General features: G+C 47.1%; 1 protein-coding gene across 1 annotated transcript in view; it reads left to right on the forward strand.

The window, feature by feature from the left end:
• The window catches only part of LOC139266002 (mediator of RNA polymerase II transcription subunit 12-like protein), a 799,024-nt gene that overhangs the window by 126,592 nt on the left and 647,620 nt on the right, over nucleotides 1-24,812 (forward strand). The window contains exon 7 of the mRNA XM_070883728.1: nucleotides 2,663-2,935. Coding sequence (XP_070739829.1) covers nucleotides 2,663-2,935 — 273 coding nt within the window. The remainder of the gene's footprint in view (nucleotides 1-2,662; nucleotides 2,936-24,812) is intronic.

The following is a 24,812-nucleotide window of genomic DNA, read 5'->3' on the forward strand; positions in this document are numbered from 1 at the left end:
TTCTCCACTAACCTGTACATAGTATAATTACAGCTCATAGGTTTGTGGAGCTATTGCCCGCCATGTGGGAGCTGCCTGTCTTTTACCAGGAACTCATCAGGGTCTGGATCAGAATCGCCACCAAGCGCAGTTCTCCCCCCGTCTGGAGTGGCGGCTGTCCTTCGGGAGCCGCTGCTCAGGAATCCGTACCTCCACGACCGCGGGGTTTTAGGTGTCGGGCTGACGAGGGGGCTGTGTTTGGCAAGGTGACCAGGGTCAGGGACCTGCTCAATGGCGGAGGAGTGGGCTGGATGGTGTCAGCGGAGCTGGCACGGCGCCTATCCTGGGCCGACGTCCGGCGCGTGGCCGATGCCATCGAGTCGCTAAAAACAACACTGAGCCCTGACTCCATTAGGTGTGTCGGGGAGGCTCAAGCACGTGGGACGATCCCATTCAAACTGACCCCCGTCCGGATGGAATTCCTCATCAGCGCCAAGCTCCGAAACCGCCCTCGGGAGCCTCACAACTTGAACCTCCGTGCCTTTCAGTTCTGCGGGGAGGGGATTCCTGTACGGGCTGCTCTTGCACACTCTCCACTTTGCTATCCTCGTCTGCTGTCCGGACACTCATGGCGGGGGTCCCCAATAGAGTGCTCTCGACGCGGGAGTCCTCCCTCCTATTTATTGGGGACTTGGCCTGGAGGGTGTTGCACGGAACAGTCCCGTGCAATCGCCTTTTAAGTCAGTTCACGGACTCCCAGGCCGCCTGCAATTTCTGCGGTCTGGAAGAGTCCGTGTTCCACGTTTTTATCGAATGTGAGAGGTTGCAGTCCCTCTTCCAATATTTGAAGGGGCTGCTCCTCAAATTCCGGTTGCACTTCAGTCTCACACTCCTGATCTTTGAGCACCCTGTGCGGAGGGGAGCGGGTAGGTCCGAAGGCCTCCTTGCAGGACTGCTCCTGGGCCTGGCCAAGGGTGCCATCAGCCAGGCCAGGCAGTGGACGGTCGAGGGGGTCGTTCAGCCCGACTGCCTGCCTCTCTTCCGCGGATGCATCCGAGCCAGGGTGTCCCTGGAGATGGAGCACGCGGTGTCCACCAGTACGCTCGCGGCCTTCCGCGAGAGGTGGGTGCCAGAGGGACTGGAGTGCATCATCACCCTCGGCAACCAAATTTTGATTTGATCTATTTAATGTCTAAAGTTTAATTTGTTAATTTGTCAGTTTTGGTGCCCCTTTAATAAGGGGGCACTTGATTTACAGGTGCAACTAAAAGAGTTGTAGAGCTGTTGCATTGTGAGTGGCTTAGCCAGTCACGTGATATTCACAAGACTCAATAAAACCCCAGTCAGTTGGGTCGAGGTCATCCACGATGAGGTATGCAGTTGTAAGCCTAGTGGATGAACTGGTTGTGTGTAGTGTGATTGTTAAACCTTTTTAATAAACCAACTAGTTCTTAATAGCAATGTGTTGCTATGAATTCTTAAACAAAGAACCCATGAAGCAAAAACATTACAAAGATGGTTATGACCTTTTGGATCTGTGGAATGGGTTGAAGTTATTTTAGAACTTTGTACGACGATTAAGTGGTGTGTTTCTAGCAAGCTGACGCTCTGCACAGTTTAACAATCCATGGAGACTTGTCCCATTCCCAGGGCAAAATGCAACTTGGAAACGGGCAACACCCACGGTAGTTGCAGCTTTCTGCGATTGGTGATTGGTTCTCATTATCTTTTTACGTATAACATAAATAAATGGTCTGAAAATGATAAAATATTCATAAATATCTCAAAACTGCGTGTGTGATCGTGATCGTCCAAAATGTGTTTAGGACCCAAAGTTGCTCCAGTTGTGTCTCCCTAGGTCAATAAACTGCATGTTGTGACACTGAGCTGTGAAGACCAGGAAGGTACCAGGTCCCAGAATGTATCCTCGCTTCGGGTTGACATTCGCAGATTACAATCTGCTGTGTTTTATTAAAAAAAAATTCTTGCGACGTGGACGTCACTGGCAAGTCCGGCATTGCCCATCCCTAGGTGCCCTGGGAAGGTGGAGGTGGGCTGCGACCTTGAAGTGCTGGTTTGATGCAGCTGAGTGGCCTGCTAGACTACTTCAGAGGGCAGTTAAGAGTCAACCATGCTGATGTGGACTGGAGTCACATATAAGCCCAGGCTGGGTAAGGACAGCCACGTTCCATTCCCTAAAGGATATGAGTGAACCGGTTGGGTTTTTCTGACAAACTGACAAATTTGTCGTCACTTTTATTGATCCCAGATTTTTATTTCCAGGTTTGTGTTTTTCTTTTTAAAAAGAGTTTCAGTTCTCAAACTGCCATGGTGAGATTTGTACTTGTGTTCTCTGGATTATTAGTGCAAACCTCTGGATTTCTCGCCCAGTAAGATAACCACTACAATACCGTACCTTGTATGTAATGAGAACAAAGTTCGGGTGGGCCTCCTCCCTTTTGGTCTTTCCTCTCTCCCGTTATGGCCATCTCACGACATTCCTGGCTAGATACTTGTTTTGCTTAGGTTGGAAGGGAGCTCAATCCAAGGCCGTTCTTGGCCATAGTCGGAGCGGGAAAGAAAGCAGAAAATTGGCTCAAAAACAATTCAACTTGAGAAATGTCTTGTATGTAATTATAAACACGATCTTACCAATGACTGATCCTTTTCTTCTTTCTTTCAGTATTCTGAAGAGTTTGTTCAGTCGGCCTATCTGTCTCGTCGCCTTGCCTATTTCTGTGCCAGAAGACTTTCTGTACTTCTGAGTGAAAACTCTTCAAACCTTGTTCCTGCACATTCACCTCATATGATCATTGGACCAAATAACCCTCCTCTGGCTGCTCCTAGTCCTGCTGCTCCTGCTGTAGTAATGAGTCCAGTGCAGTCGGCCTTCTCAGATTTCCATTCGTGTCCACAGCATCGTCCTTTAGTTTATGGCCTAAGTTGCATGTTGCAGGTGAGTGACTCCTCCATACTTGTTTATTTTTATTTGTTCGTGGGATGTGGGCATCGCTGGCATTTATTGCCCATCCGTAGTTGTCCTTGAGAAGTTGGTGGTAAGCCGCTGCCTTGAACCGCTGCAGTCCTGGTGTGGTGAAGGTGCTCCCACAGTGCTGTTTAGTAGGGAAATCCAGGATTTTGACCCAGTGACGATGATGCAAACTATGCCCAGAGTGGTAACTCATGAAGATATTCTGAATCTATCTATCTGCAGATTACTTTTGGAACAATAATTGCATCAAACCATCTATTGAGGACAACTGGTAGATGGAAAGGGGAAGTAACATTTAAGCTGTGGTTAGCTTTAGCTACCAATATAAGACTTAAAAATATATTCATTCATGGGATGTGGACGTCACTGGCGAGGCCAGCATTTATTGCCCATCCCTAATTGCCCTTGAGAAGGTGGTGGTGAGCTGCCTTCTTGAACCGCTGCAGTCTGTGTGGTGAAGGTGCTCCTACAGTGCTGTTAGGGATGGAGCTCAGTAGCTGTAATATTTATCCCTCAACCAACATCATTTCAGAAAAAAAAACAGATTATCTGGTTATCATCACCTTGCTGTTTGTGGGAGTTTACTGTTTACAGTTTGGCTGCCGCATTTCCTACAATAGGATAGTGACTACATCGAAAAGAACTAATTGGCTGTAAAGCGCCTTGTGATGTCCTGAGGTCATGAACAGTGCTATAGAAATGAAACTGATTTCTTGCAGGTTCTTGCCGATTGACCTGGTGTGAATTTCCCACTTGTTCTCTCTTTTAACCGTGCGGTTGTGATTTGGGATCTGGAAAGAATTTCACAAGTGTGGAACTGTGGCCCCATTCACAGATTAAATATTTACTGTGCCTCGGCACGTTCTGTTTTATCTGTGTCTGTTTTGAAGTGTTTGGCATTCACCATCAAGGTCAGATGCGGGCTATTTTGTTTAAGCAAATATTTCGCTGCTTTGTCGGGGACTATATGCTGTGGCAGGAGCTCGGCCTAGTATCACTTGGGTCAGGCTGACACACGTGCCAGTTTAACAGATCATTGCTGCTGTGTTTTGCTTGAAAGTATCTTTTGTGAAGCGCGCTGGAAAGGTTTCGTTTTACATTTCCAGTGAGTGTGAATCCAACTGGAAATAGTGACTGGGGTGTAAAGACGAACACGGTTTAACATCTGTAATCTGTCACGGTGAACCACCAGTTTCAACTGTCCCTAGTTGGTGAGGCATTAAATGGAGGCCAGGTGCTTCCTCCGTGCTGAAGGGCGTTGGGGGAAAAATGGAGGGCCAGTCATCTTGGTTGTTTGGCCACATCTCCCAGCCTCCTGCTCAGAATAGAAATAAAGTGTGTGCATGCAGTGTATGGTAGAACAGGCAATGGAGGCACTAAACTACCAGCTCCTGTTGTTTTTTTGAATAAAACACACTGTATGAAGAAGAGATTGTGACCTTCTGCAAACACATGTTATGTATGTAACCCTTGGCAACCTGTATCACTCCATAGAAACATAGAAAATAGGTGCAGGAGTAGGCCATTCGGCCCTTCGCGCCTGCACCACCATTCAATATGAACATGGCTGATCATTCACCTCAGTACCCCTTTCCCGTTTTCTCTCCATACCCCTCGATCCCTTTAGCCGTAAGGGCCACATCTAACTCCCTCTTGAATATATCCAATGAACTGACATCAACAACTCTCTGCGGCAGGGAATTCCACAGGTTAACAACTGTGAGTGAAGAAGTTTCTCCTCATCTCAGTCCTAAATGGCCTACCCCTTATCCGAAGGCTGTGTTCCCTGGTTCTGGACTTCCCCAACATCGGGAACATTCTTCCCGCATCTAACCTGTCCCGTCCCGTCAGAATCTTATACGTTTCTGTGAGATCCCCTCTCATCCTTCTAAACTCCAGTTTATAAAAGGCCCAGTTGATCCAGTCTCTCCTCATATGTCAGTCCAGCCATTTCTGGAATCAGTCTGGTGAACCTTCGCTGCACTCCCTCAATAGCAAGAACGTCCTTCCTCAGATTAGGAGACCAAAACTGAACACACTATTCCAGGTGAGGCCTCACCAAAGTCCTGTACAACTACAGTAAGACGTCCCTGCTCCTATACTCAAATCCTCTCGCTATGAAGGCCAACATGCCATTTGCTTTCTTCACCGCCTGCTGTACCTGTATGCCAACTTTCAATGACTGATGAACCATGGCATCCAGGTCTTGTTGCACCTCCCCTTTTCCTAATCTGCCGCCATTCAGATAATATTCTGCCTTCGTGTTTTTGCCACCAAAGTGGATAACCTCACATTTATCCACATTATACTGCATCTGCCATGCATTTGCCCACTCTCCTAACCTGTCCAAATCACCCTGCAGCCTCTTGGCATCCTCCGCACAGCTCACACCGCCACCCAGTTTAGTGTCACCTGCAAACTTGGAGATATTACCCTCAATTCCTTCATCCAAATCATTAATGTATATTGTGAAGAGCTGGGGTCCAGCACTGAGTCCTGACTCCCATTCCGAAAAGGACCCGTTTATCCCGACTCTCTGCTTCCTGCCTGCCAACCAATTCTCTATCAACTCCAGTACATTACCCCCAATACCATATGCTTTTATCTTGTACATAATCTCTTATGTGGTACCTTGTCAAAGGCCTTTTGAAAGTCCAAATACACCACAACCACTGGTTCTCCCTTGTCCACTCGACTAGTTGCATCCTCAAAAAATTCCAGAAGATTGGTCAAACATGATTTCCCTTTCATAAATCCATGCTGACTTGGACCGATCCTGTCACCGCTTTCCAAACGTGCTGCTATTTCATCTTTAATTATAGATTCCAAGATTTTCCCCACTACTGATGTCAGGCTAACCGGTCTATAATTACCCGTTTTCTCTCCCCCTCCTTTTTTTAAAAGTGGTGTTACATTAGCTATCCTCCAGTCCATAGGAACTGATCCAGAGTCGATAGACTGTTGGAAAATGATTACCAATGCATCCACTATTTCTAGGGTCACCTCCTTAAGTACTCTGGGATGCAGACAATCAGGCCCTGGGGATTTATTGGCCTTCAATCCCATCAATTTCCCCAACACAATTTCCCGCCTAATAAGGATATCCTTCAGTTCCTCCTTCTCACTAGACCCTCTGTCCCCTAGTACACCCGGAAGGTCATTTGTGTCTTCCTTCGTGAAGACAGAACCAAAGTATTTGTTCAATTGGTCTGCCATTTCTTTGTTCCCCATTATTAATTCACCTGAATCTGACTGCAAGGGACCTACGTTTGTTTTCACCAATCTTTTTCTTTTCACATATCTATTTTTGCAGTCAGTTTTGATGTTCCCAGCAAGCTTCCTCTCATACTCTATTTTCCCCCTCCTAATTAAATCCTTTGTCGTCCTCTGCTGAATTCTAAATTTCTCCCAGTCCTCAGGTTTGTTACTTTTTCTGGCCAATTTATATGCCTCTTCCTTGGATCTAACACTATCCTTAATTTCCCTTGTTAGACATAGTTGAGCCACCTTCCCTGTTTTATTTTTAATCCAGACAGGGATGTATAACTGTTGAAGTTCATCCATGTGATCTATAAATGTTTGCCATTGCCTATCCACCGTCAACCCTTTAAGTATCATTTGCCAATCTATTCTAGCCAATTCACGCCTCATGCCATCGAAGTTAGCTTTCCTTAAGTTTAGGACCCTAGTTTCTGCATTAACTGTGTCACTCTCAATCTTAATAAAGAATTCTACCATATTATGGTCACTCTTCCCCAAGAGGCCTCGCACAACAAGATTGCTAATTAGTCCCTTCTCATTACACATCACCCAGTCTAGGATGGCCAGCTCTCTAGTCGGTTCCTCCACATATTGGTCAAGAAAACCATCCCTAATACACTCCAGGAAATCCTCCTCTACCGCATTGCTACCAGTTTGGTTAACCCAATCTTTATGTAAATTAAAGTCGCCCATGATAACTGCTGTACCTTTATTGCACACATCCCTTATTTCTTGTTTTATGCTTTCCCCAACCTCACTACTACTGTTTGGTGGTCTGTACACAACTCCCACCAGCGTTTTCTGCCCTTTGGTATTCCGCAGCTCCACTCATACCGATTCCACATCATCCAAGCTAATGTCCTTCCTTACTATTGCATTAATTTCTTCTTTGACCAGCAACGCCACCCCGCCTCCTTTTCCTCTCTGTCTATCCTTCCTAAATGCTGACTACCCCTGGATGTTGAGTTGCCAGCCTTGGTCACCCTGGAGCCATGTCTCTGTGATGCCAATTACATTGTATCCATTAACTGCTATCTGCGCAGTTAATTCATCCAAAATATTACGAATACTCCTCGCATTGAGGCACAGAGCCTTCAGGCTGTACCAACACTCTGGAGTTCAATTAAAGGAGCTAAGGTCACATTTACTCATTGTATACAGTACTCAGTTTCATCCTTTGTTATGAGCATAATCACATATGCACCACGTACAATAACAACACTAATAATTTGCATTTATATAGCGTTGTCGGCCATAATTTGACACCGAGCTACATAAGGAGCTATTAGGAACGGGGACCAAACATTTGGTCAGGGAGGTAGGTTTTAAGAAACATAGAAAATAGGTGCAGGAGTAGGCCATTCGGCCCTTCGAGCCTGCACCACCATTTAATAAGATCATGGCTGATCATTCCCTCCGTACCCCTTTACTGCTTTCTTTCCATACCCCTTGATCCCTTTAGCCGTAAGGGCCATATCTAACTCCCTCTTGAATGTATCCAATGAACTGGACTCAACAACTCTCTGCGGCAGGGAATTCCACAGGTTAACAACTCTCTGAGTGAAGAAGTTTCTCCTTATCTCAGTCCTAAATGGCCTACCCCTTATCCTAAGACTGTCCCCTGGTTCTGGACTTCCCCAACATCGGGAACATTCTTCCCGCATCTAACCTATCCTGTCCCGTCAGGATCTTATATGTTTCTCTGAGATCCCCTCTCATCCTTCTAAACTCCAGTGTATAAAGGCCCAGTTGATCCAGTCTCTCCTCATATGCCAGTCCCGGCATCCCAGGGAATCACTCTTGTGAACCTTCGCTGCACTCCCTCAATAGCAAGAACGTCCTTCCTCAGATTAGGAGACCAAAACTGAACACACTATTCCAGGTGAGGCCTCACCAAGGCCCTGTACAGTAAAACCTCCCTGCTCCTATACTCCAATCCCCTAGCTATGAAGGCCAATATACCATTTACCTTCTTCACCACCTGCTGTACCTGCATGCCAACTTTCAATGACTGATGAACCATGACACCCAGGTCTCGTTGTACCTCCCCCTTTCCTAATTTGCCGTCCTTCAGATAATACTCTGCCTTCGTGTTTTTGCCCCCAAAGTGGATAACCTCACATTCCAAGTCACCCTGCAGCCTTTTAGCATCCCTCTCACAGCTCACACCGCCACCCAGTTTAGTGTCATCTGCAAACTTGGAGATATTACACTCAATTCCTTCATCTAAATCATTAATGTCTATTGTAAAGAGCTGGGGTCCCAGCACTGAGCCCTGCGGCACCCCACCAGTCACTGCCTGCCATTCTGAAAAGGAACCGTTTACTCCAACTCTGCTTCCTGTCTGCCAACCAGTTCTCTATCCACATCAATACATTACCCCCCATACCATGTGCTTTAATTTTGCACACCAATCTCTTGTGTGGGACCTTGTCAAAAGCCTTTTGAAAGTCCAAATACACCACATCCACTGGTTCTCCCTTGTCCACTCTACTAGTTACATCCTCAAAAAATTCCAGAAGATTTGTCAAGCATGATTTCCCTTTCATAAATCCATGCTGACTTGGACTGATCCTGTCACTGCTTTCCAAATGCACTGCTATTTCATCTTTAATAATGGATTCCAACATTTTCCCCACCACCGATGGAGGAGATCGAGGTAGAGAGACGGAGAGATTTGGGGAGAGAATTCCAGAGCTCAGGACCTAGCCAATTGAAGGCACGTCTACCATGGTGGAGCGATGAAAATTGCGGATGCGCACAAGGTCAGAATTGGAGGAGTGCAGCGATCTGAGGGGTGTGAAGTTGGAGGAGATTACTGAGATAGGGAGGGGTGAGGCCAAGGAGGGATTTTAAAATCGAGGTGTTGCTGGACCGGGAGCCAATGTAGTTCAGCGTGCGCAGCAGTGATAGTTGAGTGGGACTTGGTGCGAGTTAGGACACGGGCAGCTGAGTTTTGGTTGAGCTCCAGTTTATGGAGGGTAGGTGGGAGGCCAGCCAGTAGAGCATTGGAATAATCAATGTGGAACTGAAACGTGAAGGACCAGAGTCAAGGTTGATGTGTATAAAATTATTGATCGCACTTCTTGTGCAGTTCGGCTCTGAAGTGTTGGGAGCTCTAAGTGGAGATGTCTTGACATCTTTACATGTGCCTCATGGCCAAACTCAAAGCATGAAATAATTTGAAAAGTGGAAGCATGTCTTAATAAAATCTTGACTAAGCTGGAGGTCAAAATTGATTCATCTTCCTGGAATGACGGAGTCCAGACTGAAGTGGAATTGGACACACTCTGAACAGTCGCCAAGATATTCTGTCGGGAAACGAGGTGAAGGGCCAAGGTTCATAGTGCAGGACATCACTGAGGCTGGAAAGAATATAATAAATCAAGAAGTAGCAACCAGTTGCTGTAAAGTTTCAGTTATGAAGCATGGAGATTATGGGAAGAAGGGCAGCCCATGGAGGTAAGTTGTTCCGCAGTTTTTGATGCAAAGAATGAGTTCAAGAAAGAAAGACTTGCATTTATATAGTGCCTTTCATAACCTCCACATGACTTCGAGCACTTCACTGCCACTGAAGTACTTTCGAAGATTAATTACTGTTGTACTGTTCGGGAAATGTGGCAGCAAATTTGCAAACAGAAAGATCCCACAAGCAATGAGATAAAACTCTTTTTGTGAAGTTGGTCAAGGATAAATCTTGGCCAGGATACTGAGAGGATTGCCCCTCCCTACTTCTTGTGCCATGGGATCTTTTCATTCAACTGAGAGGATAGACGGAGCCTCAATTTAACGTCTCATCCGAAAGACGGCACCTCCACCAGTGCAGCACTGGAGTGCCAGCCTGGATAATGAGCTCAAATCCCTGGAGTGGGACTACGAACCCACGACATCCGATTCCGAGGTGAGAGTGCTACTCGCTGAGCCAAGGCTGATGCTTTGAGTTAGAGTGGGAGATGGTGAGGTGTGTCTCAATTACAGTACAGTAAAGATGTGAGAGGAAAGATTATCGAAGTTACCTTCTCAGTTGTCGAATTTTTGTTTGCTTTAACTGGAGGGAATTAATCCTCCCCCATTAGCAAGTTGAAAATGAAGGGAATAGACAGTGTTCCAGCTGACCGTTTATTTCAATTAAACAGATTAGGCAGGACCAGGGACACACATTTAAGTTGTATCGGGCTAGATCTAGGTTAGATGTCAGGAGGTGGTTCTTTTTCCAGAGAACAGTAGACCTCTGGAACAAGCTGCCGTTTCATGTGGTGGGTGAAAGCTGGATTTGTTTCTGGCTGTGGCGGCGATTACCTCTTACAGAAGGTAGGTACTGCAGGGAATTTAATGGCCATAGTGATCTCCTGGGCTAGTTCCGATCGCCTAGATGGGTCGGAGAGGAATTTCCCAGATTTTTTTTCCCCCCAAATTGGCCTGGATTTTTAAATCTTTTTTTTTGTCTCTCCCCGGCGATCACATTGTTTTCGGGTGGGGTGGAGTGTATATGTTGTGATACTCAAGGTATCGCAATTTTGTGCGACAGACTCGATGGTCTTTACCTGTCCGTCATTGACTGTATGTTCGTATGAAAGGTGGGTAACTGAAACTCTTGGAGAAGTTCAGTGCTGGTAGGAGGAGAAAGGATTAGCGGAGCTGAAATGATTCATTTTAATTTCTTTGTAGTTCCAGGAAGTTAAAAAATTGAGGCACCCAAGGCCAGCTGGTGAGTGCAATTATCTCGTTCTATCCTCCAAAACCACCGCACTTGTGCCGAATTAAAAATATCCATTTCAAAATACCTTGAAAATTCCTTCTGGTTCTGTCTTTTTCCCCTCTGCTAATTTCTCCCTTTTTCTCCTCTTAGTGCCTTGGGACATTCTGCTATATAAATGCAAGTTGTTGTGGTTTACTGTTCTGTAGTTCCACAGAGAACCTTGCCCAATTGTCCATTCTTCATGACTGAACCTGAGCAGTGAGCTGTCAGCAGAACGATAAGGATTTGCACAATAAGCTTCCCCTAGTCCCATTTTCCATGTGCTGGGCTCTGGCAATGGCACTGTTAAGCTAGGCGTGCAAATAAACCCTTTATTTTTGCCTTTTCAGCCTCGGGCAGGATTCCACCGCGAATTAGGCACATTTATTTTTTATATTCGTTCCGGAATGTGAGCGTTGCTACCAAGGCCAGCATTTATTGCCCGTCCCTAATTGCCCTTGAGAAGGTGGTGATGAGCCGCTGCCTGAACCGCTACAGTCTGTGTGGTGAAGGTGCTCCCACAGTGCTGTTCGGGAGAGAGTTCCAGGGTTTTGACCCAGCGACGATGAAGAAGCGGCGATATACTTCCAAGTCAGGATGGTGTGTGACTTGGAGGGGAACGTGGAGGGTGGTGGTGTTCCCATGCGCCTGCTGCCCTTGTCCTTCTAGGGGGTAGAGGTCATGGGTTTGGGAGGTGCTGCCGAAGAAGCCGTGTCGAGATGCTGCAATGCATCTTGTAGATGGTACACACTGCAGCCACGGTGTGCCGGTGATGGAGGGAGTGAATGTTGAAGGTGATGGATGGGGTGCCAACCATGAGGGCTGCTTTGTCCTGGATGCTGTCGAGCTTCTTGTGGTGTTGGAGTTGCACTCATCCAGGCAAGTGTAGAATATTCCATCACACTCCTGACTTGTGCCTTGTAGATTGTGGAAAGACTTGCATTCTGCTTCTCTGTCACTGGCCACCAGGGGGGGTGTGGGGGGGGGGCTGTGAAAGGGTAAAACGCTCACGTATGAATCTTACGGTCCATTTGATCCTTCCAAGCTTGTCCCTCTGATTCGGATCCTTTGTAATAACATCTAGGTGCCTTTTGAATGACTCCAGTGTTCCTGTCGCTACTGGCACTTTGACAGATCACGGAGAGTGATAAATGTTGGAATAAAGAAATTCTGTCGAATATCTCTTGGGACAAAATTTACATAATCCTGCTGAAAGACCCTGCAAGATTCGGGTTTCCGCGTATGCTCCGTAGCTTTGGAGCCTGGAGGCAAGTTCATAGATGTTTCACCGGTCTGAGGTGAACTCTTTCAAATGTGTCAGCTGTGGTTCAGTCTCTGAGTCATGAAGGTTGTGGGTTCAAGTCCCACTCCATGAGACTTAAGCATGTAAATTTAGGCTGACACTCCAGTGCAGTGCTGAGGAAGCGCTGCACTGTCAGAGGTGCGATCTTTCGGCTGAGATGTTAAACTGAGGCCCCGTCTGCTCTCTCAGGTGGATGTAAAAGACCCCATGGCACTATTTCGAAGAAGAACAGGGAAGTTATCCTCGGTGTTTTGGCCAATATTTATCCCTCCATCAACATAACAAAAACAGATTATCTGGTCATTATCACATTGCTGTTTGTGGGAGCTTGCTGTGTGCAAATTGGTTGCTGCGTTTCCCACATTACATCAGTGACTACACTCCAAAAGTACTTCATTGGCTGTAAAGTGGGTTGAGATGTCCAGTGGTTATGAAAGGCGCTATAGAAATGCAAGTCTTTTCTTTTTACAGGTAAATGAAGCTGCAGCCATTAGAAGGTGCTGTCACTCATGCTTCTAAGTCTTTTTACACAAATTTGTATGTATCCTGTGTTTTTGTGGCTGTTTGATTTTGAAATAGTGTTCCAGATTTATGTGATTTATGGCATCTCTCTTTCTTTCTTTCTTTCTTTCTTTCTTTCTTTCTCTCTCTCTCTCTCTCTCTCTCTCTCTCTCTCTCTCTCTCTCTCTCTCTCTCTCTCTCCTTCCATCTTCTGTTCTTTACTCCCCTTTTTCTTTTCATTTAACTCTTCCATGTAAGTCCTCCCTTTACACTTGTTTCTTGAGCAGAGACCGGCAACAATGATCCCGTTAAGCTGTGCGGCTGGACAACGATCTTGAGGTCCCGTGCAGGTCGTTCACCAGCTCTTGTATGGGATAAAGCCACGCATGAAAGAAAAAAGAAAGACTTGCATTTCTATTGCGCATTTCACGACCACCGGACGTCCCAAAGCGCTTTACAGTCAATGAAGTACTTTTTCAAGTGTAGTCACCATTGTAGGAAACGCGCGGAAATTTGAATGGGGCACGCAGCCCGTTAAAGGGATGTGCAACTCGCAAAAAATGAGTGGGAATATTGACTGACTGGCAAGTGCTTGGAATTATTCAGGGCTGTACCCCAGGGAGCTGGCTGCCATTGGTGACGTATGTGGGCAAATGCCGGACAGCGGTTTGTGTCTAGCACTCTGTGATGTAGCATATGGGTACCTCAGTTTTCATTACCATCATATAGTAGATCTTTCTAAAGGGTGCTCAAGAGCATGAAACAGGGAATGAGAGAGAACTCCTCAGGTCTGTTTCTTCCACATCATGTGCAGTCTAGACTATCATGGACTCTGTCACCCATTTAATTTCCTGTGCACAGTTTTAGTCTCCTTATCTGAGCAAGGATCTACTTCCCTTAGAGGGGGTGCAAACAAAGGTTCACTAGACTGATTCCTGGGATGAGTGGGTTGTCCTATGAGGAGAAATTGAGTGGATTGGGACTACATTCTCTGGAGTTTAGAAGAATGAGAGGTGATCTCATTAAAACATAGAAGATTCTGAGGGGGATTGACCGGTTAGCTGCTGAGAGGATGTTTCCCCAGGGGGCATAGTCTCAGGATAAGGGGTCGGCCATTTTAGACTGAGATAGAAGAAACATAGAAATTTACAGCGCAGAAGGAGGCCACTTCGGCCCATCGTATCCACGTCGGCCGACAAAGAGCCACACGGCCCTTGGTCAGTAGCCCTAAAGGTTACATATAAACCTATGAACAATAACAGAAAGGCAAAGAGTACCCAGCCCAACCAGTCTGCCTCACACCACTGCAACACCCCTTATACTGAAACATTCTACATGCCACCCCAACCGGAGCCATGAGATCTCCTGGGAGAGGCAAAAACCAGAATAAAAACCCCGGCCAATTTAGGGAGAAAAAATCTTAGAAAATTCCTCTCCAACCCATCCAGGCGATCAAAACTAGTCCAGGAGATCATCCTGGCCGTATTCGATTCCCTGCAGTACTTACCATTATATCTGCGCTGTCCAGATGAAGAGCAGTTTCGTCACTCAGAGGTTTTTGAATTTTTGGAATTCTCTACCCCAAAGGTGCTGTGGATGCTGAGCTGTTGAGTATATGCAAGGCTGAGATGGATACATTTCTGGATTCTCGAAGAATCCAGGGATTTGGGGATTGGCCGGGAAGGTAGAATTGAGGTCGATCAGCCATGATCTTGTTGAATGGTGGAGCAGGCTCGAGGGGCCGGATGACCTACACCTGCTACTAATTCTTATGTTCTAAGGGAAAGCTCCGCATTATCTTCCCGGATTCTCAAAGGTAATGGAGCAGAATATCCATTGCCACATCTCTGCTGATCAGGGGTGTGTAGCTGCCCTGCACAGAGAAAGCTTTCTCCCTTCTCTCATCCTGTGGTGCTGACAGTCCATTTGCGTGCTGGCTTTTCCCCAAAAACTGTCGAGTTGTGCTGTACATTAATAATGCGGAGGATGCAGATTGATAGAACGTTGAAGGTCATACTCGAGATTTTTTTGCCAGAGTTGCATTTTTTTAACGCAGAAATGGATTGATAAATTCTATTCATTTACGAAAATGTATTTGGTGTGAAATCTATATTTTTCTATGCCCAAGTGATTCATTTTCAAAGGTTACTCCTGTGCTCGCTGACCTACATTGTCTCCCGGTCCAGCAATGCCACGATTTTCACATTCTCCTCCTCGTATCCAAAATCTCCACGGCCTCACATCCACCCATCCCTCCACCCCCCACCCCCCCTTATCTATGTAACCTCCCCAAGCCCTCCGAGGACGCTGCACTTGTTATGCATGTAAACACTACCAAAGTGTAAGACTTGTCACCAGGGCGCGCACCTGTGGGAGACCCAAGGGTCACCTGCACACCCTGGGCAAGCAGGTATAAAAGGCAGACCGCCATGCTGCCTCCTCACTCTGGAGTTACAATAAAGAGACCAAGGTCACAACAGTTTGAGCTCAAGATGTACAGTCTTGTGGAGTTATTCCAAACGTAACAGTGCTCCTCCAACTCTGGCCTCTTGCACATTACCCACCACTTTCGCCCAAGCATTGGCGGCCGTATCTTCAGCTGTTTGGGCCCTAACCTCTGGAATTCCCTACCTGAACCTCTGCCCCTCTCTACCTGTCTCTCTCCCTTTTAAGACGCTCTTAAAAACCGACCTCATTGGCCAAGCTTTTGGTCACCTGACTCCTTACTTGGCTCAGTGCCAGTTTTTTTTGTCTGATTACGCTCCCATGAACCATCTTGGGTCGTTTACAATGTTAACGGTGCTATATAAATGCAGGTTGTTTATCCTCATGGTGACACCCTCTCTAATGCAAAGCATAACAGAAAATGCTGGAAATACTCAGCAGGTCAGGCAGTATCTGTGGAGAGAGAAACAGAGTTAACGTTTTCGGTCGCTAATCAGAACTCTCTAATACCGGAGCGGCTATGTCCCGTGACGGGTCGATTGGCGTACAACAGATTCTGCTGCCTCTACCCCCACAGTTTTTGTAGATTCCATGTAAAGTGCCTCAGCATTCGAAGTAAGATGCTGGATTGTGCACAAAGCAACTTGCTCACTATTGAAGAGGTTAACGGTCCGAGCAAGCCCCAGGACTTTCTGTTTTGTGTGATGGGAGTCTGAGACAGTGTCAGCTGTGGCTCAGTGGGTAGCACACTTGCCTCTGAGTCAGAAGGTTGGGGGTTCAAGTCCCACTCCAGGGACTTGAGCACATAAATCTAGGCTGACACTCCGGGACAGTGCTGAGGGAGTGCTGCACTGTCGGAGGTACCGTCTTTCAGATGAGACATTAAACTGAGGGCTCATCTGCTCTCAGGTGGACCTAAAAGGTCCCATGGCGTTTGTTATATATGCAGACTATAGATATACTCTCTGTGTAGTCACTGTATAGTTGCATAAGATGGAGACTTGTTACCTGATGTACTATCAATAAGGTTTACACTGTGTATATACCATGCTGGCACCACTTGAGGGTGCAACTGGTGGAGACCGGGGTTTCCTGCCCCTGTGGCAGAGGCTGTCCACCAGAGGGCACTGCGGTGGGAGACCTGAGGGTCATCTGCATAGGTGTGCAGGGCCCAGTATAAAAGGCTGCCCACCATACTTCTGCCTCACTCTGGAGTTACGAATAAAGGACCAAGGTCACTACAGTTTGAGTACAACACATTGCCTCTTCGAGTCATTCATAAGTGCATTACAGATATAACTGCTCTATTTCGAAGAAGAGCAGGGGAGTTATCCCCGGTGTCCTGGCCAATATTTATCCCTCAACCAACATCGCTAAAAATTATAAATGACTATTATCTGGTCATTATCACATTGCAATTTGTGGGAGCTTGTTGTGCACTAATTGGCTGCCGCGTTTCCCACATTACAACAGTGACTACACTCCTAAAGTACTTCATTGGCTGTAAAGCACTTTGAGACGTCCAGTGGTCGTGAAAGGCGCTATATAAATGCAAGTCTGTCTTTCTTTCTGTGCGTTCTGCTTTTTACAGGACTTGCTCCTGTAGATGTTTATTGCCTTTAAAATAATGAAGTGAATTTGCTCGTTCCAGCAGCTGTACTGATATCTTTGCGCACTTTGCCTGTATTGGTGCATTGATATGCAGAGATGATTTACGTCAATTTGGAACCTGGAAATAAAATGATGTTCCCCAAGGATGGGTCCCTCTCGCACACTGCGCACTTCTAGTGATCTTATTACATTGATTTCTTTTTGTTGTCGTGTCTGTGAAGATTTCACAAAATAAATAGTCAAAGTTTCAAACTCTCAAAACATCAAAGGTTTGGTTTGATCTACATGCTTAAAAGATTGAAACCAAGTTCACATAGTCTACCAATTCGGTGAGATTTAAAGATTAAAATGTCCAAAGTTTGAGTGTATTGGTTCTGTTTCAATTATTTTTACTTGTAGGAACAGGAGTGTTATGTATGTAACTGTGTAATACCTGCCACGAGAGGGCGCAACTGTTGGAGTCCTAATGGTCACCTGCGCACACGTGCAGGGCCAGTATAAAAGGTTGGCTGCCATGTTGTTTAGGCACTCTGGAGTTGTAATAAAGACTAAGGTCACACTAAGTTTAGCTCACAGTACTCAGCCTCGTGGAGTTCTTCCATACATAACAAGGAGTAGGCCATTTAGCCCGTCGAGCCTGTTCCCCATTCAATGTAATACTGGTCATTTTGTCTTGGGATTCTTTAGTTAAGTTTCAAATTATGTTTTCCCTTCCCACAATAGTTTTCTCCCCGCCTTCCTGAAGACAATGGCATGAGCGCAGGCAGTTGGCTGGTGTTGTCCTTGATCATTAATTGTTGATTGAGTATTTGGAAGAACAATAAGGAGCGAGTGGTTACGATCTGCAATGCACTGCCCGATTGGGTGGTGGAGGCAGATTCAATCGTAGTCTTCAGGAGGGGATTAGATAAATGCTTGATAATTTGCAGGGATGTGGAGGAGTAGGACTAACGGGATTACTCTTTGGAAAGAGCGGGCGCAGACTCGATGGCCGAATGGCCTCCTGTGCTGTACTATTCTATGATTCTATGATTTGACCACCAGAAGTATTAAAGCTGAGCTCGGTGTTGACCAAATTGCTGACTCGGTGCATTCTCCAGCAGGGGTTCATTGGATTGATTAGAATCAGCAACCCTGGCTTCTTTAATTCTCCTTTAACCTAGAAACGTGTCCAATTATAACAGTTGTCATTACCCTACCCCCAAACCCAGTGCGTTTTTCACTTCCCTTCGCTCTGCTCTCTTGGACATCCTGGAGAGTTGTATGTTGGACATCTGGGGGAAATTAAGGGTTAACAGTCAACCGTTCTTCAGAAGGCACAAAAGACCGAGCCTGAAGCCGAATGCCGCTCTCTGATCCGGGTTGAGTTGCTCCCTCAGCCTAGGTGTCAGTAAAGTCTGTTCCGTATACTCCACTACAAGGTGTCTAGTGCTTACTCGAAACGTGTTGTTGTGAACCATAAGGAAGGAGGTTGTATGCTGACATGCTTCATTGACGGGGAGAGCTCTAGTCGTTCTCCCGCGAGCTATTAGAGTATGGCCAGCACTGCCTTAAATCATCAGAGCAAACCTTAGTCACAGCAGTCGGACGAATGTCCGAAAGAACTTTACACAGAGTCATTAGAGGTTGACCAAGTCTTCTGGGTATCGGAGGCAGAAATCCCTTGCCTCATTCAAGTGACGGTTAGATGACTCGATGGGATTGTGAAGCTCACGGTTTTTATCGTGTGGCGGTGGCGTGGGGTGGGGTGGCTGAGGTGAACGTCAAAACGGCCAGCACGCCGCAGCATGAAGCCTGGGGAAATATTAACTACCAGGGCACATGTTCCTAGGCCTCATCCTGCCTGAACCCGGCTGACAGCGCCAGCTGGCCGGCGGGCAGGAGCTTGATTTCAGGCAGCTGGAAGCTGCTGCCAGGGACCTGAAGGAATGGTAAGTGGGGGCGCGGGGTAGGTCTCAGAAGGACATTGTGGTCAGAGGAGGGGGGGAGAGAATCCGGGATAGGCGGGGCCCAAGATTTCCTGTGGCCCGGAGGAGAACTCCTCCTGCTCCTGGCCCACAAGGAAACTAACACAAAAAATAATTTAAATTAACACATTTTTCTGGCTTTGGCTGCTCGCCGCTAGGTTGGCCTGGTGGGGAAATGGCTTTCCATTACAGGCCATGGGTTAATTTTTTTTTAATTTATTCATTCCTAAGATGTGAACATGCTGGCAAGACCAGCCTTTATTGCCCATCCCTAATTCAGAAGGTGGTGGTGAGCTGCCGCCTTGAACCGCTGCAGTCCCTGTGGTGAAGGTGCTCCCACAGTGCTGTTAGGGAGGGAGTTCCAGGATTTTGTTCCAGCGACGGTGAAGGAACGGCCGATATAATTCCAAGTCAGGATGGTGTGTAACTTGGAGAGGAACGTGGAGGTGATGGTATTCCCATGCGCCTGCTGCCATTGTCCTTCTAGGTGGTAGAGGTTGTGGGTTTGGGAGGTGCCATCGCAGAAAATCATCGGAGCCCGAACTGCATATTTGAAGAACACCGCTGGGATCCACCAGGTGCCCCTCGCGCCTGCTCCAAAGAACACTTTGAAATCCCTATCTCTAATCTCCTCAACGCTCCCCCCCCCCCACCCCCACCCCCACCCGAGATGTCTGGGCTCCTCTAATTCTGTCCTCCTGAGCATCCCTGATTGTAATCGCTCAACCATCGGTGGCCGTGCCTTCTGTTGCCTGGACCCCCAAGCTCTGGAACCCCCTGCTTAAACCTCTCTGCCTCTCTACCTCTCTTTCCTCCTTCAATACGCTCCTTAAAGCCTACCTCTTGGACAAAGCTTTTGGTCACCTGCCCTAATTTCTACTTGTGCGGCTTGGTGTCAAATTTTTAACACAATACTCCTGTGAAACGCCTTGGGACGTTTCACTACGTTAAAGGTGCTATATAAATACAAGTTGTTGTTGAAATTGCAATGCGTGGGAAGGCAGTGGGATTGATGGGGGTAAGTCACTGCGGCATTTATGCTGACTGCCCATCCGGTTTCTGCCAAGCGGGCAAGGTTAAAATTGGGCCGTAAGGTTTTGACTGGAATGGACCAAATGGCCACCCTCATCTGTGTCTGCCCTCTCGGGTGGACCCAAAAGATCCCATGGCACTATTTTGAAGAAGAGAAAAGAAAGACTTTGTTTTATATAGAGCCTTTCACAACCACCGGATGTCTCATAAGAACATAAGAAATAGGAGCAGGAGAAGGTCATATGACCCGTCGGGCCTGCTCCGCCATTTAATACGATCATGGCTGATCCGATCATGGACTCTGCTCCACTTCCCCGCCCGCTCCCCATAACCCCTTATTCCCTTATCGTTTAAGAAACCGTCTATCTCTGTCTTAAATCTATTCAATGTCTCAGCTTCTACAGCTCTCTGAGATGGCGAATTCCACAGATTCACAACCCTCTGAGAGAAGAAATTTCTCCTCATCTCAGTTTTAAATGGGCGGTCCCTTATTCTAAGATTATACCCTCTAGTTCTAGACTCCCCTATTATTGGAAACATCCGCTCTGCATCCACCTTGTCAAGCCCCCTCATAATCTTGTACATTTCGATAAGATCCCCTCTCATTCTTTTGAATTCCAATGAGTAGAGGCCCAACCTACTCAACCTTTCTTCATAAGTCAACCCCCTCATCTCCGGAATCCACCTAGTGAACCTTCTCTGAACTGCCTCCAAAGCAAGTATATTCTTTCATAAATATGGAAACCAAAACTGCACGCAGTATTCCAGGTGTGGCCGCACCAATACCTTGTATAGTTGTAGCAAGACTTCCCTGCTTTTATACTCCATCCCCTTTGCAATAAAGGCCAAGATACCATTGGCCTTCCTGATCACTTGCTGTACCTGCATACTATCCTTTTGTGTTTCATGCACAAGTACCCCCAAGTCCCGCTGTACTGTGGCACTTTGCAATCTTTCTCCATTTAAATAATAACTTGTTCTTTGATTTTTTTCTGCCAAAGTGCATGACCTCACACTTTCCAACATTTTCTCCATCTGCCAAATTTTTGCCCACTCACTTAGCCTGTCTATGTTCTTTTGCAGATTTTTTGTGTCCTCCTCACACATTGCTTTTCCTCCCATCTTTGTATCGTCAGCAAACTTGGCTACGTTACATTTAGTCCCTTCTTCCAAGTTGTTAATATAGATTGGGGTCCCAGCACTGATCCCTGCGACACCCCTTTGGTTACTGGTTGCCAACCTGAGAATGAACCATTTATCCCGACTCTCTGTTCTCTGTTCGTTTAGCCAATCTTCTATCCATGCTAATATATTACCCCCAACCCTGTTGTTATGTATGTAAACCTGTAAATACCATGTCTAACCACCAGAGAGCTTATCCCCTGGAGTCCCAAGGGATCCCACAATCCCTTGGGAGCACCTGTATATAAGGAGGCCTCACAGGCTGAAGAGGCACTCTGAGATCTGTAATAAAGGACTATGGTCACACCTTACTTTGAGCTCGCAGTATCTAGTCTGACTCTTTATTCAAGACATAACAACTGGCGATGAGGTATAAATGATGAACCCCGCCGCAAAAATGCAGAGAACCATGGGCATCCTGGAGAAATTTTCGGAGGGAGATGATTGGGAAACCTTCCTGGAGCGACTCGACCAATACTTCGTGGCCAACGAGCTAGAAGGAGAAGCGAACGCTGCCAAACGAAGGGCGATCCTCCTCACCATTTGCAGGGCACCAACTTATGGCCTCATAAAAAATCTGTTCGCTCCAGCGAAACCCACAGACAAGTTGTGCACACTGGTCTGGGAGCATCTAACGCCGAAGGAAAGCGTTCTGATGGCGAGGTCTCAGTTCTACACGTACAAGAGGTCTGAAGGCCAGGAAGTGGCGAGCTATGTCGCTGAGCTAAGGCGCTTTGCAGGACATTGCGAATTTGAAGGACGCTTGGAGCACATGCTCAGGGACTTCTTTGTACTTGGCATTGACCAGGAAGTAATACTTCGCAAACTTTTAACTGTAGAGACCCCAACCTTGAGTAAAGCCATTGCGATAGCCCAGGCGTTTATCGCCACCAGTGACAATACCAAACAAATTTCTCAGTACACGAGTGTTGCTGAAAGTACTGTGAACAAAGTACCGTTATTTTCAAATCGAAATGTACAGGGCAGGACTTACACGCCTGCAGCTGCACATCCGCAGATGACTGAGTCCACCATCAAGGGTGATGAATGCAAGGCCATTAACACCTTGTTGGCGCTGCGGGGGTGATCATCGATTCCATTCATGCTGCTTCAAAGGCTGTGGAACAATGGGACACCTCCAACGCATGTGCAGGCGAGCTGCAAACCCTGCTAATCCTGCAAACCACCATGTTGAAGAGGAGGACAGATCCATAGTGGATCACGACGAACCAGAGCCTCAGACCGAGGAGGCAGAGGTATATGGGGTGTACACATTTACCACAAAGTGTCCCCCGATAATGCTGAAAGTTGAATTAAATGGACTCCCGGTGTCCATGGAGCTGGCACGGGCGCAAGCCAGTCCATAATGAGCAAAAAGACTTTGGATAAATTGTGGTGCAGCAAGGCCTCAAGGCCAGTCCTGACTCCCATTTGTACTAAACTGAGAACGTATACAAAGGAACTGATTCCTGTAATCGGCAGTGCTACCGTACAGGTCTCCTACGATGGAGCACTGCACGAGTTACCACTCTGGGTGGTACCGGACGATGGCCTTGCGCTGCTCGGCAGGAGCTGGCTGGAAAAGATACGCTGGAACTGGGACGACATCCGAGTGCTTTCGTCCGTCGACAACACCTCATGTGCCCAGGTCCTAAACAAGTTCCCCTCGCTGTTTGAACCAGGCATTGGGGAGTTCCAAGAGCAAAAGTGCCGATCCATTTGATTCCGGGGGCGTGGCCCATCTATCATAAGGCGAGAGCGATGCCTTACATGGTGAGAGAAAGGGTAGAAATCGAGCTGGACAGGCTGCAACGCGAGGGCATCGTTTCGCCGATCAAATTCAATGAGTGGGCCAGTCCGATTGTTCCAATCCTCAAGGGAGATGGCACCGTCAGAATCTGTGGTGATTACAAAGTAACTATCAATCGTTTCTCACTGCAGGATCAATACCCGCTACCGAAGGCAGACGACCTATTTGCAACGCTGGCGGGAGGGGAAACGTTCACGAAGCTGGACTTTACGCAGGAGCTGGAGGAATCATCGAAAGACCTCACCTGCATCACCACGCACAAAGGTCCATTTACAACAGATGCCCGTTTGGGATTCAATCGGCTGCGGCGATATATGGAAAGCTTGCTGAAGTCGGTCCCGCGCACCGTGGTCTTCCAGGCCGCCATCTTGGTTACAGGTCAGGACACCATCGAGCACCTGCAGAACCTGGAGGAGGTTCTTAGTCGGCTTAATCGTGTGGGGCTCAGGCTAAAACGCTCGAAGTGCGTTTTCCCAGCATCTGAAGTGGAGTTCCTGGGGAGAAGAACCACAGTGGACGGCATCAGGCCCACCGATTCGAAGACGGAAGCAATCAAAAACGCACCAAGACCACAGAACGTGATGGAGTTGCGGTCGTTTCTAGGACTCCTGAACTATTTTGGTAACTTCCTACCGGGTCTTAGCACGTTGTTAGCACTGTGTAAAGGAGATGAATGGGTATGGGGTGAAAGCCAAGAAAATGCCTTTGAGAAAGCTAGGAAGCTGTTACGTTCAAACAACTTGCTTGTGTTGTACGATCCATGTAAGCGTTTGGTACTAGCATGTGATGCGTTGTTGTACGGGGTCGAGTGTGCATTGCAACAAGCTAATGAATTTGGGAAATTGCAACTGGTTGCTTATGCATCCAGAAGTCTGTCTCAGCCTGAGAGTGCCTGCAGTATGATCGAAAAAGAAGCGTTCGCTTGTGTTTACGGGGTAAAGAAAATGCATCTATCTGTTTGGGCTCAAATTTGAATTGGAAACTGACCATAAGCCGCTTATATCTCTCTTTTTCAGAAAGCAAGGGAATAAATACGAATGCATCAGCCTGCATCCAGAGATGGGCGCTCACGTTGTCCGCATACAACTACGCCATCTGCCACAGGCCAGGCACAGAAAACTCTGCCGATGCTCTCACGGCTGCCATTGCCCACCACCGGGGTGGAGATGACATAGCCTGCAGATTTAGATATGGTAATGAAGCATTCGAGAGTGAGCAATCACCTGTTACCGCCCGACAGATTAGAACCTGGACGAGCCAGGACCCTTTAGTGTCCTTAGTAAAAAAAAAAAAGCTGTGCACGGGAGTTGGTCTAGTTTCCCGTTAGAGATGCAGGAAGAAATAAAACCGTACCAGCGGCGCAAAGCTGAAATGTCTATACAGGTAGACTGCCTCCTATGGGGTAATTGGGTAGTGGTGCTTAAAAAGGGCAGGGACACTTTCATCAATGATCTCCACAGCACCCACCCAGGCATCGTAATGATGAAAGCGATAGCCAGATCCCACATGTAGTGGCCCGGTATTGATGCAGACTTAGAGTCCTGCGTGCACAAATGTAAAACATGTTCACAGTTAAGCAATGCACCCAGGGAGGTGCCACTAAGTTTATGGTCCTGGCCCTCCAAACCATGGTTCAAGGTTCATGTCGACTATGCAGGCTCATTCTTGGGAAAAATGTTCTTGGTGGTTGTAGATGCATACTCCAAATGGATTGAATGTGTGATAATGTCGGCAAGCCCATCTGCTGCCACCATTGAAAGCCTACAGGCCATGTTTGCCACGCATGGCCTGCCTGATGTCCTTGTAAATGACAATGGGCCGTGCTTTACCAGTGCCGAGTTCAAGGAGTTCATGACCTGCAATGGGATCCAGCATGTCACATCTGCCCCGTTTAAACCAGTGTTCAACGGTCAGGCAGAACGAGCAGTTCAAACAAATCAAGCAGAGCTTGAAAAGGGTAACTGAAGGCTCCCTGCAGACTCGCTTATCTT

This window comes from Pristiophorus japonicus, chromosome 6 (genome assembly GCF_044704955.1).
Source record: "Pristiophorus japonicus isolate sPriJap1 chromosome 6, sPriJap1.hap1, whole genome shotgun sequence".
Classification (NCBI taxonomy): domain Eukaryota; kingdom Metazoa; phylum Chordata; class Chondrichthyes; family Pristiophoridae; genus Pristiophorus; species Pristiophorus japonicus.